General features: G+C 43.2%; 1 protein-coding gene across 1 annotated transcript in view; it reads left to right on the top strand.

Annotated features, from left to right (window-relative positions):
• The window catches only part of LOC309558976 (UPF0488 protein C8orf33 homolog), a 42,822-nt gene extending 26,670 nt beyond the window's left edge, over positions 1–16,152 (top strand). Inside the window, exons 5-7 of the mRNA XM_082262083.1 lie at positions 6,053–6,143; positions 12,101–12,247; positions 15,867–16,152. Coding sequence (XP_082118209.1) covers positions 6,053–6,143; positions 12,101–12,247; positions 15,867–16,075 — 447 coding nt within the window. The 3' untranslated portion in view covers positions 16,076–16,152. The remainder of the gene's footprint in view (positions 1–6,052; positions 6,144–12,100; positions 12,248–15,866) is intronic.
• Positions 16,153–17,193: the final 1,041 nt, after the last annotated feature.

Here is a 17,193-nt window from a genome sequence, read left to right on the forward strand (position 1 = left end):
CTCATGGCCTGCCTACATTTTTTAGTGCCACATGTGTTGGGTCCTTCAGGCTGTTGAAGAAGCATCTTCAGCACTCTCACACATGGGATGACAGATGACCCAGATGAGTGATAATGACTCACCTCTAGTGTCACTTCCTCAATGGGGAGGAGGGTCTCAATGACAATGGCTACAATGTCCCACTGATCAGCAATAGGACAAGAATTTCCTCCATATTCACCTGAATATATGGTAAGAGCTCGCTTCTGCTCCAGCATTCTTTGCAGCATGTGAAGTGTTGAGTTCCTTCGTGTTGGAACAGCGTTAATCAAGTTGTTTTTGGGTAGGCCAAGGTCTTTCTGAATGCACCTCAGTCGCTGCTTGGCAAGGATTGAATGGTGGAAATGACCTGCGCATCTCTTCAGCATGCTAATTATGTCAAGCAAAACACTCTGGTTTGACAGACCATCATTTACCACAAGTTGGAGGGTGTGTGCCATGCAACTGAGGTCTGACACTTGAGCAAGTCTCATTCCTTTCACAATGTTCACTCTGCTGTCTCGAAGCACAAGCATCGCTCGGTCTTTGGTAAATCCCCATTCTTCTAGCATGCCTAGAAACCTTTCTCCAGTGTACTCCCCAGTGTGGGATCCTTGCATCACTTTTGTATTCAACATCAAATGCCTTCTTGTCCATCCGCTGTCAATGAAGTGGCATGTAAGACTCATTAGTGATTCTGTTTGTCTTGACCAGCAGTCATTCCTGAATGAGAGTGAGTTGCCAGCATTCTCTAGTTTCAGCATAGCCTTTACTTTCTCAGCGACCTTTTGGTGAATCTTTCCCAGCATTTCTGTTCGATAATACTTCTCACTCTTCAGTGTGTACCTTGGCTCAAGTATGGACATCAACCGCATAAATCCAGAGTCAGACACCATTGTAAATGGCTGGTTATCAGTGACCATCATCTCTGTGATTACTCCAGCAGTTGGAATCTTCCATCTGATTTTAGCCACCTGTTTTTTTTTCTGAAACACATCGGTTATTGTTGCCTGGGATAGTAATGTTTCTCCTTGTGATTCGTTTAGTTTTTTCTGCGCTGCATGATACAATTTAACATGATGAACTCTTAGATGGGCCCAAAGATTTGAAGTATTTTTGGTTTTTGCAGTTATTGATCCCTTGTTTACATTGTTTGTGCACGTGTTGCACAGTGCTGCTGCTTTTCCTGGAGATGGAGATGAGAAATAGTCCCAGACCACATTTTTGATTTTTCTATCTGCATCCATCTCCATTGAAATTTGAAAGACACTACTGAAATTGAATATAGGCTTAAAAAAAAAATGGCTGTGGCTGGCACCCTGTGGTGGGTGGCTGGCTGGCGGCTTGCTGGCACCCTGTGCCTGTGGTGGGTGGCTGGATGGCACCCTGTGCCTGTGGTGGGTGGCTGGCTGGCACCCTGTGGTGCAGTGGGTGGCTGGCTGGCACCCTGTGGTGCAGTGGGTGGCTGGCTGACACCCTGTGGCGGGTGGCTGGCTGACACCCTGTGGCGGGTGGCTGGCTGACACCCTGTGGCGGGTGGCTGGCTGACACCCTGTGACGGGTGGCTGGCTGGCACCCTGTGGCGGGTGGCTGGCTGGCACTGTGTGGTGGGTGGCTGGAACCCTTTGGTGGGTGGCTGGCTGGCTGGCACCCTGTGTGGTGGGTGGCTGGCAGACTTGCACTCTGTGTGGTGGCTGGCTAGCTGGTACAGGCAGGGCCTGTTGCTGGCTGGCTGGTACAGGCCTGTGGGTGGCGGCTGGCACCGGGCAGCTGTGGGTAGGTGTTGTGGCCACGGCGGCTGTGTTAAACACACTGTGCACTGTGACTGCACTGTAGAATCACTCACAGTCCGTCTCCAGACTCCAGTATGTGGCCGTGGCAGCTGTGTTAAACACACTGTGCGTTCACTGTGACTGTAGTGTACGTACACTCAGTGTCCCGACTCCAGACGAGGCTGAGGGAGGTGGCCTAAGAAGGCAGAAGCTGTCCTAGTGCGCGGAGGCGCGTGGCGCAACATACGCGATGACGTCACGACAATATCGGTAACCGCCGGGGGCGATTCTGATATATCAGGGAAAGTGCATATCGGCCCTCGATATATATCGGCTTCACCGATAATCGGTCGATCCCTAGAGCTTACACATGGCTGAGGCATCTGTCCTTCATGTGACTGCACTGGGTGTTTGAGCAGTCAATCACCAGCACTGTCACGTGGAATGATGTGAAGTGAGTCACATATTCAAAAGAACAAGGCAATTCTCTTTTCTCCTGATGGCTGAACAGGTTAAAGTAAAGAAGGTGGGTATGTGCGGCTAGGGGGTGGAAAACTGTTCATTTCCTTTCATGGACAAACCTAGGTTCACTTTAAGTGCTGGATTCTGGGTTGAGAAAGAAGAATTTAGGAGCTCATTTGAGTAACTCCTGGTCTTCAATTCACAGTGCAGAGATTTTTCGCTAATAAAAAAATAATCAATTTCTAATTGAAAATATCCATGCAGTCACAGGGGTGCATTGTGTGCACTCCTGAATTGCTGCTCTGGGGGGTCCTAGAGATTACATATGTTTTGTCTGGGAGCTCTAGTTTATTTTAACAATCCAGACACATTCTGATAGATTTGCGACTGATCAAAATTGGTCCTTCTGTGTGGATATGTGACTGCATGAGTCCATCATTATCCAGGACTAATCTAAATGAATCCATTTTCTCTGTAAAATGTTGCTTAATATGTCAGTGCTATACAAATAAAGGAAATCATTCTAGTAATATTTCAGGGATGGATCATGACACCTCTTAAAGCAGACGTAAAGGCATAAGTTGATTTTTAGTTTACTGGAGCCCATTACTGTGCCCAAGGTAAAACTAACAATTGTAGTCCGTTTCCTGGAGCGGGCTGAAGGTGGGTTTTGTGTGGAGTAGAGACTGTGATTGGCTGTCATCTCCTAAACAACCAATCAGAGTCTGTCTTCCGTACATAAAACCTCATCTGTGCTTTTGCAAAGAAGCGGTGAGAATGGAGCAGTAGCCGGTCAGACCTAAAAACCGGTGAGCATTTCAAGACTAAAACTGTTCATTTTAGGAGCGTAAAGAGAACCAGTCAACTTTTGACTTCCTACTTTAACCACTTCTGGACCGGACGGATTTACCCCCTTAATGACCAGGCCATTTTTGCCATCCGGCACTGCGTTCTTTTAACTGACAGTCGTTCGACGCTGTACCCTATTAAAATTTATGTCATTTTTTCCCCACAAATAGAGCTTTCTTTTGGTGGTATTTGATCACCTGTGTGATTTTTATTTTTTGCGCTATAAACAAAAAAAGAGCGACAATTCTGAAAAAAAAAAGAAAATATATATTTTTTTACTTCCTGCTATAGAACATTCCTAATAAAAAAAAAAATAACAAAATTCCAATAAGTGTATATTGACTGGTTTGCGCAAAAGTTATCGTGTCTAGAAACTAGGGGAAAGATTTATGTTATTTTTATTTATTTGGTTTTTTTACTAGTAATGGCAGTGGTCAGCGATTTTTAGCGTGACTGTGACATTGCGGTGGACAGATCGGACCCCTAACTTTATTGACCCTTTTAGGGAAACCAGTGACATTAGTACAGTAACAGTGCATATTTTTTAGCACTGATTACAGTAGTAATTACACTGGCAGGGAAGGGGGTTAACATCAGGGGCGATCAAAGGGTTAAATGTGTCCCAAGGGGGTGCTTTCTCACTGTGGGACCCGCAAATTGGCTTCCCCTGTGACGAATGGGCGTGCGCGTCCCCGTTAGCGGTCCCGCGAACCGACGTACAGGTATGTCGTTTCACGGGACAGAGCCGACCTGCCGCAAGTTGTTAAAGAGGAACTTCAGTCTTAGGCCCCTTTCACACATGCTGTCTGTTTGTCCATCCGTAGACGGATTAAAAAAAAACAACAATGCATTCCTATCATCCATTTACATCAGTTTACATCTGCATCCATCATCATCAGTTTTTTTTTAACTGATTAATGCTCTATTTTTCTTCTGTTAAAAAAAATGGTTCAGACGAAAAACGGATGTAAACTGACAAATGGTCAGTATTTCATCCATTTTTCCATTGGTAGTTGATGTAAAAAAAATGAATGAAAAATGGATGGAAAACGGAGGAAAAACTGATGAATACTTCATCCATTTTTAAATGAATGGTCCCTATGTCTGAAAGGGGCCTAAAAAAAAAAAAAAAAAAATAATCAATAAGGAAAAGTCCACAGCTACAAATAATACAACTAAGACCAAAATAAAACTTTAAAAATAAGATACTTATCAGTGCCTGGGATCTAGCTCTGTCTTCCTGAAGCACGGTGTTCTTACCGCTGCAAGTCCTTGGCTCTATCATTTCGGATATGGGAGCCAACTGTTACTCCTAAAGAATCGCAGCCTTCTCCCTACTGTGCATGTGCAAGATCACTCGGTACAGGAAGCTGCACGTAGGGTGCAGGGAGCGTGAGGAAGTCGGAGCAGGTACCTGTTGTTAGGTACCCGCTCTCTGCAAATAATAAATGCAATGTAAATTTTAAATGATCAAAAGTGTTTTTTTAAAAGAGCAATAAAGACTTTTATAAGGTAATATACTCAGCCGAGTAGATGCATGGAATGGAAAGAAAGTAAATGCTGGAACTAACCTAGTCTCACTGGAGTAAGAAGCATCTAGATCATGGGTGTCCAACCTTTTGGCTTCTCGGGGCCACATTGAGTGTAGAGAAATTTTCTCGGGCCGCATATAAAATATATACTATAGTTAAGGTATATAAGTAAAAAAATGCCGCCGCACCCTTCCCATGCCGCCGCACCCCCCGCACTAATTTAACACAACTAGAGGATGATGAAATGAAATGGAATCAGTATACAGAGGTTTACGTCTTCTGAGAGATATTAAAGAAACACTCTAACCACCATGACTACTCCAGTGATTTGAAGTGGTCATGGTGGTAAGAGTCAGAAACACTGCACATGCTCGCCTCCCCCCCCCCCCCCCTCCAAGGCAGCCTCTGCCTACCGTTAGTTGGAAGCCGCTGTGGCCATGCCCCTGACCTGACTTCCTTCCTTCCCAGCAAAAAAAAATAAAAATTGGCAGGGGGCAGTGGGCCGCATTGCCTGGGGTTCTGGGGCGCATGTGGCCTCCGGGCCGCAGGTTGGACATGCCTGATCTAGATATTGTGCCTTTGCCCAAAATTGCATCTGTATTTGGCATGGAGTGGTTGAGACCTTGAACAGGGTATTCCAGGTATCTGTCCCTCTTGACCTAAAACAGAACTTAGTCTGTTGGACGAATTTCAGTGGGAGAATCACATTACGCTCGTAAGTTGATAATAATACATTGGAAGTCCGAGGATCCCCCTACTGTTGGGGAATCGATATAGATAACCAATGTTGGCAATGCATTACAAATGGAAAAAGTTATATATCAACACAGTTATGAAAAGTTATGGGCTGGCTCCGGTGGACCTGATCATGGCTAGGTTACTGACGCTTAATGTTGGGTGATGTCGCTGACGGAGAAATAGGCGTGTATTGGTGGTGATTTCATTGACGCTTACTATGTAGAATTTGCTATTACTGACAGTAACTGTTTTATGTGCAAAAAGTAAAGTGAACTGTTTGACATTGTTATTTTATGCTTTTCTCAATAAAGTTATTTTTTCTGGATAAAAAAAAAAAAAATATATAGTGCATTTCAATTAAAAATCTGTATGGGGCTGGTAGTAGGGAGAAGCCCAAGGCGCTTACCTACATAAGAGCCATAGAACGAGTGACCCTGTCTGCTTTCAGATTCATAAAAAATAAACTAAAGCAGTGCTAGTTGGAACTTTCATATTTCTCAGTGAGTAAAAGTTTAATGCAGTTGGTTGCTTTAAGCATCATCCTGACTTTAGAAAGTCATTCATAAATGCTATAAGAATATTACGTGGAGATTTATGATGTAGAACTAAAACCAGTTGGCGTGTATGCAAATTTGTTCATATTTTATTTTACAAAGTAACCTGTTACCTCTCATGTCACAGTTGGGAGCCAGCGACTTGCAGAGGGAGCTGGACTGGTGTGTGGAACAGCTAGAAATAGGACTACAGCGACAGAAGTCAACATCCAAACAAAGTAAGTATATCCTCTTCTTTTTTTATTTTGATTAATTCTCTGATTAGGACAACCTTGATATATACTCTGTGTGTCCCAATAAGCTGACGGAGGATATACTTTGTAATCTAACTTAGGCCAAAATTTTTTTTCTAGTTTTGGATATGGGCAAGAGTTCAAATCTTTTTCAGATTTTTATCACCATATATAACCCCCATTGGGCAGAGCCTAAGACTTTTTAAAAGCTGGCGGCCAGCGCACACTTCCACAGCATGCCTGTAACTCGAGCTTTGTATTTCAGACTAAGCTCTGACAAGGATCCTACGTTCAAGTCGTCTTTTGCTTTGAGGCTACACAGTGGTTACTAACACGGTATCAATAGCAGCATCATTTTGTTGCAGCTGTCCAGCGCCATGCAATCACCACACAAAAAAGATCTGCATGGTTTGTATAGGTAAGGGGGTCCTCTCCCAGGTAGAAGGTTTGATATCAAAAAGTTGCATTCATTTACTGGCAACCAAGATACTGGAAAAAGGGTTTAAACTCGTCACCAGGTGGTATTGGCACCCATCCGTGTTCCACCAATTCAATCATACAGTCGCGGATACTTGTTGGCGTTGCCATGACGCTAAAGGCACTATGTTCCACATTTGGTTGGATTGTCCCCCCCATTAAAGCATTCTGGTTGCAAATCCTCACTCTTTATTGTAAGCTTATGGTGACCCACATCCCATTGTCACCTATACTGGTACTCCTCTCTGTGATTCTGAGACCTATCAAGTCTGCAGGAATTCGCAATGGCGCATAAACAATACTCACCGGCGCACACGCATGCACACTGGCGAAAGGGGTGCGCTCACGGATGCGTGCCAGAATTCACAGGCGCACTGGCATTCAGGCTTGCATGCCCCCAGCCTAGTTTTGGCACCAGTGGGCCTTTATAAGGAAGCCTGTCAGTGGCTGCAGTTGCTGGTTGATCTTCGGCTCCTCCAGTGCGTTATCTCTGTGATATTCCTGTTCCTGTGTTTCCGGTTACCGACCCGGCTTGTCCTTGACCGGTCTGCTGCCTGCTTCCTGCGTTTGACCTCGGCTATCCACCTGACCACGTTTGCTCTGATATCCACCTGGCTCCTGACCTCGGCTATCCACCTGACCACATCTGCTCTGATACCCACCTGGCTCCTGACCTTGGCTTCCGTCTGACCACGCTCCAGTCTCCGCATTATCCTAGACCTGCAAACATCTCATGGGCGCCACCTGTCTGCTGATCCTACTCCAACACACCAGCTTTACTCTGGAACTTCCTGCACACAGTCCAGCAGGCGACTCTTCTTACTTTGGGCCTGACCTCTCCTGTTTCACCCTCGGGGTCTGGAACTTAGCCCCAAGGGAAGCCCACTCTCTCTCTATTGGCCTCCAGCACCAGGTACATGGTAGCTAATGAGCTGGACTTCATCAGGGACTTTGAACGTCTACTGTCACAGGAAACACATAGGAAAGAACAGTTTTTAAACAAAGTTGAACCTCGTGGTTTTTATTTTAATTCTACGCAGCCTTCCAGGCTTGGATTACTAAAGGCCTCCCAACAGAATCTAGTGAGCCATGATGGAAGTGTATAGACCTTCCCTGCCTCTTTCCTTACCCTTCTTCATCTTCTCTATTTTTTCCCTCTCTCCTTGCAGAATATGACCCCTTTGCCAATTAGCGAATCTATCAGTTGACTGGTCGCATCGGACTCCCTGATTCATGAGGAAGGGGACTCCAAATTTATCTGGCAGTGCTATTGTCTTTTTTTTTGGTTACCTGCTAGAAGCACCGAGATGGTGTTGCCTGACTTTTTTGTTTTGGTCTGTCTTCTTAACTTGTAAACCGTGTGTTGTTATGACACCCTTCGTGTATGCATTTCAACATTGTTAGAGAATGTTTTCTAACACCTTGGTGTTCCTTTTTATTTCTGTACCACTTGTTATTGTTGATGCAAAATTTTAATAAAATAAAACTGAACTAAAAAGGTGCTAACCAGGATCTCTATTTTAGTCCGGCACGCCTCACTGGCAGGAACTCACCGTGGGAAAGGAGTCAAAGATCCTATTCAAAACGCATAGATCCCACTGTTAAATGAGCACTACAGATCCTGTTTCAGTCAATTGCCACAAAAATTTCCCTGCCTGCTATTTGCTCCCACAGAAGAGTTGCTGCATAACCTGTGGTAAACTAGCTGTACCATACAAGAGTATATGAAAATACCTTTTGACAGAGGTAGCCAGGGGCAGTAGTGGTGAAAGCAAGGAGGATGATCTCTGGCTTGTGCTAAGTCATGAGCTAGGCCAGTGATGGCGAACCTTGGCACCCCAGGTGTTTTGGAACTTTATTTCCCATGATGCTCATGCACTCTGCAGTGTAGTTGAGCATCATGGGAAATGTAGTTCCAAAACATCAGGGGGGCCAAGGTTCGCCATCACTGAGCTAGGCTCTTCATACCCAGGCGGTCACATGCATATCCTTCTATAGCTGAGCAACCTTCAGAGACAACCCAAGCCTCATCCCCTTTGTTAGTTCCCTATCTTGAGGAGAAAACCGCCAATTCCAGAGGAAGGAGAACTTTCTGATCGTGAGGAAGAGGAGAAGATGAAGACTGATGTGGTATATACAGACTTCAACTTCACCCTCATTGAGCTCTTTATTTTTGTGGTCAAGCAAACGATTTGTTGGGAAGAGCCAGAAGAGGTTCCCAACAATCCCTGAATTACTGTGGAAATTTAGGAATAATGGAGGAAGTACATTTTATTATAAAGGAGTAAAAGAAGAAGACAAACAAAAATCCAGTGCTTTAGGACTGCCAGATAAAGCCCTCCTTATTGACAGACTCGGACGTGGCCACCTTTGATGGGAACCCAGTAGTGGATGGAACTGTGGTTAGGTTAGCCAGCAATGTTAGTCTACCAATGGAGGACGCTATATTATTTCATGTTTTTTATTTATTTATTTATTTTAAAACAAAAACGAATCAAGACTTCAAGAAAACATACCAGTTGTCAGGAGGAGCATGTAGACACCATCGGATTAACATCTGTAGCAAGTCCCTCATGGGCATGGTCAAAAAACACAGAGAAAAACGTTCACTAATATGGTCAGATAACATAAAGGAAAGGTCACCAAGAAAGTGAAGCCTGAAAGTATTGTCAAGGCACTTAATGGCAGACTTTATAGATGGAAGAGCTCTGGACAAAATCCACTGTGCAGCAAGATCCATGCTCTTCTCCTTCACGGAGAAAAGGGCCTCACGGCTGAAGCCATGGGTGGCGGATTGAATATAAAACCAGGCTTGGTGCAAGACCCATTTAGATAGTAATCTTTGTTCAGCAGCAAACTGGAGACCATCAGCCATCAGCAGAGTCACTGGGGGCAACTCTGGTTTCTTCCCCAGGTTTGGAGAAAGCAGACATGCTACCCATTCGAGGCACGGACACAAAATCATATCAGGTTGAAAGGGCATTCAGATCTTCCCACACCAAATTTCAGCAAGCCCCCAAAGAACACCCCAAGCCATTTGACTCCTTGGTCACTCATGCCTGCACAATGAGAAGAAGGCAAAAGTCCTTCTTGTGAGTGAATGACAGTGTCTGGGTACCTGGGCAATCTCCCTAACCTCACAGTATGCCATTTTGAACCATGAAAACCCAAGAGATTCTATTACTCCAACTGCCATAGAATTTTCTGATCCTATTTTGTTTGGGGAGATTTCCTATCTCTTCCTGTCTCGACAGTTTTCTGCCCAAACCAAAATAAAGGTTGAAGTTGGGATTGTCCTTGCTGCATGATGCACTGGGCTGAAAAGGTGTAAAGTTTAATCTCTAGAAAAAGGGACTTTTTTGGTTTCCGTATATCTCAGAATCTATACAAACTTTTCTAACCAACAAACCAGAATTACAAAAATACAGTGTGATGGAGGAACTCATAAAGAGGTCACCCATTTAGAAAAAAAGATGATAAACCACATTCATTAACCACATTAATTGCACATAGAAGCCTGTCCCACGTAGAGCTAATGAAACCTTGAGTGGGCCTGCAAACTTCCTTTTATTGAGTTTGTATAGCACTCATTAGATCTAATTGTTGGTAATGTGCATCACAATTGTCATCTAATGTAGCTTGCCAATATCTTGGCGAAATCTCTTTTATAACATGCTTATTTTTACAATACATTGATTAGGGTAATAGCATTGATCTCTATTAGCCTCATGTAGCATGTTCCCACTTTTGTCTTCTGCAGCATATCCCCAGCCAAAAATGTAGCTTGTCCACATCCTCTGACCCTCATTTGCTCTATTAGGTCTGAAGTCTCTGACAGTCCTCAAGCATTACATATATTGAACATTACGTGTGGCCATTTGGTGATGTCAGGGGCTGCATTTGAGGCCCCCTTTAGTTCATAAGTTGACAACCGCTAGTTTAATGGCTCAAGTTTGAGAATTCCTTTGCTTTGTTTTACTATAGTTTTTCTCTTGTTCTGCATCATATCATACGAATTACAAAAAAAGCTTCAGGTAAAACTTATTCATTTAAAATGCATTTACTAGATAAGTATACATTTTTTTTTTAAATCCCCAAGCTTCTCTTTTAATGGAATTTTAATATTTTAGCAAAATCAGTTTAGTCAGTGGAGACGGTAAAATTAAAGGGGTTATCAGTAGTTTTAATGGTAAAATTAGCTTTAAGTGGCTTCTAAGGGGTAGGGAAACTCCATTCAACTATAATTTTTGTGCCAGGAGACAAAACTCTTTATCAGCCTGATTATTTTGCAATTTAATTATAAAAAAAAGCCTAAAAACAGTAACATTAAAAGCGACGGTATAAAAGAAAATGGAATAAAATGCTCAAAAACAGGAAAAAATCAGATACAAAGAACACTAACTTAAATTAATGAAATTGCTTTAAATATACTCCAAAAACCCCACCCTCTCTACATAAAGAAGATATTGGTACTTGTTTTCCCACAAATTTTATCTAACCAACTCAATGAAGAAAATCGAGAGTTTCTGCTTTAGCAAAATTTAGCAAAATCGATTTTGACTGAATTGCTCTACTCATCCCTATGGGTCCATACACACTAGGAGCAGAAAAAAATGCCAGAACCAATGCAAGAAAAAACAGCATAACAGATGCTTATAGTAGCTCGTATTGCACAAGAGTTTATGGGCATTTGCTTTTTATAAGTCTTTTTTCCAAAACATTACCCTGTGGTTATTCCTCATTATAATCAGTGTACACTTGAAAATGCCAAATGTGCCTAAATGCCACATTTAGGCATGTTTACGTGCGTTTTTAGCATTTTTCTGTCTGAAAATTCCTCTCAAAAACCCACTTGTGATTTTTTTTTTTTTTTTAAGCCTTTAAACACCCTAATGTGCACGGACACTTAGGTTACATTGCGCTGCTTCTACAGGCAAGAGAAAAAAATGCAAATCTCCGGTAGAAGAATTTTTAAAGCGTCGCTCCTCCCAAAAGGGGAAGTTGTGCTTTAAGGACTTGTCCCCCACTCCTCTTAAAGAATTGGCCCTTTTGATAAGCGGGGGGGTCGGAAGTTCTCCTCCCCCCCCCCCCCCGTAGTCTTCTTTCTGGGACACACCACAGTGACCACCGTCACAGAAGACTGACCATTCACTATGCCCATCATTGCTCATGCATTGGAAGTGGGCTCCCGGGCTGTGAAGCCGCAAACTGTCACAGCCGGGTGCCCATAGTTAAGATGCCGGGGAAAGAAAACTGAAACTGGCTGGGGTGAGCACACCGCTGGATCGTGAAGTCAACAGCTACAGTTTTTGTGACTTTATTTTTTCCACAGGAGAGTGGAAATTTTCTTTAAGTTCTACTAACTTGTCATGGTGGTCTTGTGCCCCCAAAAATACAGCTTAATCTGCCTGTCTTTGTTTTTTGTTATGAATATTTGTTTTTGATCCTGAGTTTCTCTTTTATAGTGGAAGAAGCAATGCGTGCCATCAAAACACTGCGTAGCGAGAAAGTGGCATTGGTTAAGAAACGGCAAGTGATGCGCACAATGTTTGGCGATTATCGACAAAAGATGGAAGAAGAGAGACAGAAGCAGCTAAAGCTGATGCAGGCAGGTGGGTAACCCACTGAGGTGATTTATGAAAACCAGAGAGGGTGTATAGAGTAATAATCTGTTACAACTAATAGGAAATCAAATTACATTCCTGAGTCTGCACCAGCAAAATGAATAAAGGATTTTGATTGGTCTACTTTTATGCTCGGACTTTACAAAAATCAGCACTGTTGATATGTATTTGATTAAAACTTTTAAAGCACAACACTTCGGTAAAAAATGTCGGAATAGTTCCATCTTGTGTTAAGAGTGGAAAACCTCTATGAAACAGTGCCTAACCTGTGAAAATGCAGGTTGCTTGGCCTTCACATGGATACTTATGTTTTAATAATTTTAGATTATTGACCTGAAACAAGTGGGCAGAGTAGAAGTTCTGGCTTTCCTGGTGTACATATAGTAAGTGTTCTAGGTCATTGACTAAAGATGTTTTGAAGCCAGAGAGTCAACAAGACAGCAAGTATTTTCAGAAGGTCAGTATTGGCAGCCTACATACAGTATCTCACAAAAGTGAGTACACCCCTCACATTTTTGTAAATATTGTTTTATATCTTTTCATGTGACAACACTGAAGAAATGACACTTTGCTACAATTTGAAGTAATGAGTGTACAGCTTGTATAACAGTGTAAATTTGCTGTCCCCTCAAAATAACTCAACACACAACCATTAATGTCTAAACCGCTGGCAACAAAAGTGAGTACAACCCTAAGTGAAAATGTCCAAATTGGGCCCAATTAGCCATTTTCCCTCCCCGGTATCGTGTGACTCGTTAGTGTTTCAAAGTCTCAGGTGTGAATGGGGAGCAGGTGTGTTAAATTTGGTGTTATCACTCTCTCTCATACTGGTCACTGGAAGTTCAACATGGGACTTCATGGCAAGGAACTCTCTGAGGATCTGAAAAAAATAATTGTTGCTCTACATAAAGATGGCCTAGGCTTTAAGAAGATTTCCAAGACCCTGAAACTGAGCTGCAGCACGGTGGCCAAGACCATACAGCGTTTTAACAGGACGGGTTCCTATCAGAACAGGCCTCGCCATGGTCGACCAAAGAAGTTAAGTGCAGGTGTTCAGTGTCCTATCCAGAGGTTGTCTTTGGGAAATAGATGTATGAGTGCTGCCAGCATTGCTGCAGAGGTTGAAGGGGTGGAGGGTCAGCCTGTCGGTGCTCAGACTATATGCAGCACACTGCATCAAATTGGTCTGCATGCCCGTGGTCCCAGAAGGAAACCTCTTCTAAAGATGATGCATGAGAAAGCCCGCAAACAGTTTTCTGAAGACAAGCAGACTAAGGACATGGATTACTGGAACCATGTCCTGTGGTCTGATGAGACCAAGATAAACATATTTGGTTCAGATGATGTCAAGCATGTGTGGCCGCAACCAGGTGAGGAGTACAAAGGCAAGTGTGCCTTGCCTACAGTCAAGCATGGTGGTGGGAGTGTCATGGTCTGGGGCTGCATGAGTTCTGCCGGAACTGGGGAGCTACAGTTAATTGAGGGAACCATGAATGCCAACATGTACTGTGACACACTAAAGCAGAGCATGATCCCCTCCCTTCGGAGACTGGGCCACATGGCAATATTCCAACATAACAACCCCAAACACACCTCCAAGATGACCTCTGCCTTAATAAAGTAGCTGAGGGTAAAGGTGATGGACTGGCCAAGGATGTCTCCAGGCCTAAACCCTTTTGAGCATTTGTGGGGAATCCTCTAACGAAAGGTGGAGGAGCGCAAGGAATAGAACATCCACCAGCTCCGTGATGTCATCATGGAGGAGTGGAAGAGGACTTCATTGGCAACCTGTGAAGCTCTGGTGAACTCCATGCCCAAGAGGGTTAAGGGACTGCTAGAAAATAATGGTGGCCACACAAAATATTGACACTTTGGGCCCAGTTTGGACATGTTCACTTAGGGGTGTACTCACTTTTGTTGCCAGCGGTTTAGACATTAATGGCTGTGTGTTGAGTTATTTTGAGGGGACATCAAATTTACACTGTTATGCAAGCTGTACACTCACTACTTTACATTGTAGCAAAGTGTCATTTCTTCAGTGTTGTCACATGAAAAGATATAATAAAATATTTACACAAATGTGAGGGGTGTACTAATTTTTGTGAGATACTGTGTGTCTCTCATTAGAGGTGAAAAAAAATAAAAAGAGATCAATGATAAATAACCTAGTGAATCAAACTAAAAATTGGTATGTAAGGATAGCCACTCTCTGTGGATGGAAGAATCTTCTCTAATGAATATTGTGTTCTGAGAGCCAGCACCCGCAGCTGTCAGAATAGCCCAACAGTGACCTCATCTAAATGGATGCAGTCACTGTTCAGCCGATAATTTATCTGACTCCTTCAGTTTTTAGATCTTAGCATATTGGACAGGAGAGTTCCAGAGCTACCCCCATTCAAACTTCAGGTGGTTCCATCAGGAACCAGACAAGATTTTCTTTGTTTGAGCAGCTTATGGAAGTATCTTTGATAACAAGACCAATTAAAATCTCTTATTTGCTTTGACAGTAAAAATGGATTTTAAATTACACTTCTCTTTGGGCAAAAAAAAAATGTAACTGCGCCTAGAGCATTTTTTATGTTTTTCATTGACATGTTAAAATCAGCATTTTTTTGCTAGAAAATTACTTTAGAGCCCCAAACATTATTGAGGGTTGGCCCACTTCTTCACTGTAAAATTGATCGGGCGGTTGTAAAACCACCTGTATCACTTTCACTAAATAAAATGACACCAAGCTCATGGCTGCAGCCTTGTTTACATATTGGAGGACTCTGATGTGAAAAGATAGGGGTTGACACTAAGGGTGGAATTGAGCATTCTGATGTGAAAAGGGGTGGGGGGGGGATTTGTGGACTTTGATGTAAAGGAAGGAGGGGGGGCTCAGGACTTGGATGTAAAGAAATGGGGGGGGGGGGCTCAGAACTTGGATGCTTTGTAAAAGTGAAGGTGAACTAGGGACACTGATGTGAAGGGGGGAAGCTGAGGACTCTGATGTGAAAGTAGGGAGGCTGAAGAGGAAGGGGTCAGGGGGGACTAGGGATTCTGATGTAAAAGGAGGGATTTTGCTGTGACAGAAATTTGATTTGATCGATTGACTTCAGTCTGCCAGTTTTTTTTTTTCATTTGATCAAACGGCGGCAGTGCTGTCGGAATACAATCGCTCTGTGGGAGGGATTCCCCTATCAACGCTGACTGTTGATGGCGGAATCGAGCAATATTCTTTCCTTTTAACCTGTGGTTAAAGGAAAGAAAATTGCATAATATTTGGCCTGCCTAAAGCTAGCCATACACGCATCAAATTTTGCCTGATTCCTACTGATTCAGCCACAATTTGTGTCAGAGTGGTCCTATCCGTGCCACCCGGCTTGATGATAGTTGATTTAAAACACTCTGAGTCTGTTGGAAAATTCTCAACTGAACAGTGACTACATTCCATCAGATGCAGTCATTGTTTGGGTATTGAGGTAGCCATGGATGCTGGGGCTGCTGAATACAATGGCCAGTGGTTGAGACTCCTCCATCCACATTAATAAATACTTGACTGATCTAAAGGATCTTTTACATCTACTTGGAGTTTCAGTTTAGTTTCTCTTTCTGTAATTTGCAGCTGCTAAATCTGCACGGGTAACTGAGGTGTCAGAAACATCGAGACGGAAGAGTAGCAAAGTTTTCCGGAAGAGCGCACAGCAGTCCAGCAGAGACACTGGGCAGGACCTTCCCACCAGCTCCCAAGACTCAATTGCAAAGGCAGCTCCTAACCAAGAAGGATTCATTTTCCAGTCATCCCAGGAGCCATTCTTTTTCAATTTCTTGTAATGAATGACCTCACGGGGACATACTGTTGCAGTTATCTGTCCATGGATGGCCAAAACCAGTGTGCCCCTCATCTATTTCTTTTAAAGGAGAGCCTAAGAACTACCTTTTTAATGCAAACTAAAGAAATCTGCAAGGGAATAATTGTACTTGCATAGTATGTCAGTTGAGTGACAGCTCTGCATCTGCTGGGGATCCTGGAATCACATCTAAGATGGCAGTACCGAACCGGAGTCTTGGAAGGCTTTTAGAGGTCATAAACATGCAGAAAATAAATGAAATGCATATATAATCCTAAAGAAATGTTTTGGTTGATATTAATGGTCTAGTGACACGGTTTCTATTAAAGAGGCACAGCCCCTACCTCCAGAAGGGATAGAGCATGTTGCTTCATAGAGCATCTTTCCTTTCTCATTTTACAGCTGTGCCTCACTGTCTTGTATACCTTATGCAGATTTAAGATCATAATGGCTTACTACTATGGATACATGGAGAGCTCTGAGCCATGTGGCTGGAAGTCCTAGGTCCTGCTGCTATGCCTGCATAGGTTCTGGAAACACGGTTGTGCAGGTATGCATGGACATTTCTTCCCTTGCAAGATCCTACTATGAGACTAGAGTTCTCCCTTAATTTACTGCTGAAGAACTAGTTCAGCCAAAAGCACTTGTATAGCTAAAGACATCAAGTGCTTTTTTTTTCATTTTTAAATTCTTTGTTTATTAATTAATAATTGAATGAGAAAATGAGTGAGAAAATAGCACACACGGTTTGTTATCAAAGTCATCGAGTTTACAAGAAATAAAGCCCAACTCTGGGCAAAAATATTTTTTTCTGTGCAGTGGGGCTGTGCCCGCACTACACAAATTAACTGCTTGCTTTTTCTAGAGGAAAGGAGACCGAAGGTATAATTACCTGATCCTCCCAGCGCAATACAGGTTTGGCACCCCCGCGCTCCTGCGGTCTTGAATAGTGAACTGTTCCTAAAGTCATCACGCCCAACACAGGCTTCATAAATCATGAACAGTCCACCGCTGGACCAGGGGGGAGCACCGTTTTCTGAATAATTGAACGATCGGGTGATATAAGATTTAGGCCCCTTTCACACATGCGGACCATTCAGA

This window comes from Pelophylax lessonae (assembly GCF_965119305.1).
Source record: "Pelophylax lessonae genome assembly, chromosome: 6".
NCBI classification, from domain to species: domain Eukaryota; kingdom Metazoa; phylum Chordata; class Amphibia; order Anura; family Ranidae; genus Pelophylax; species Pelophylax lessonae.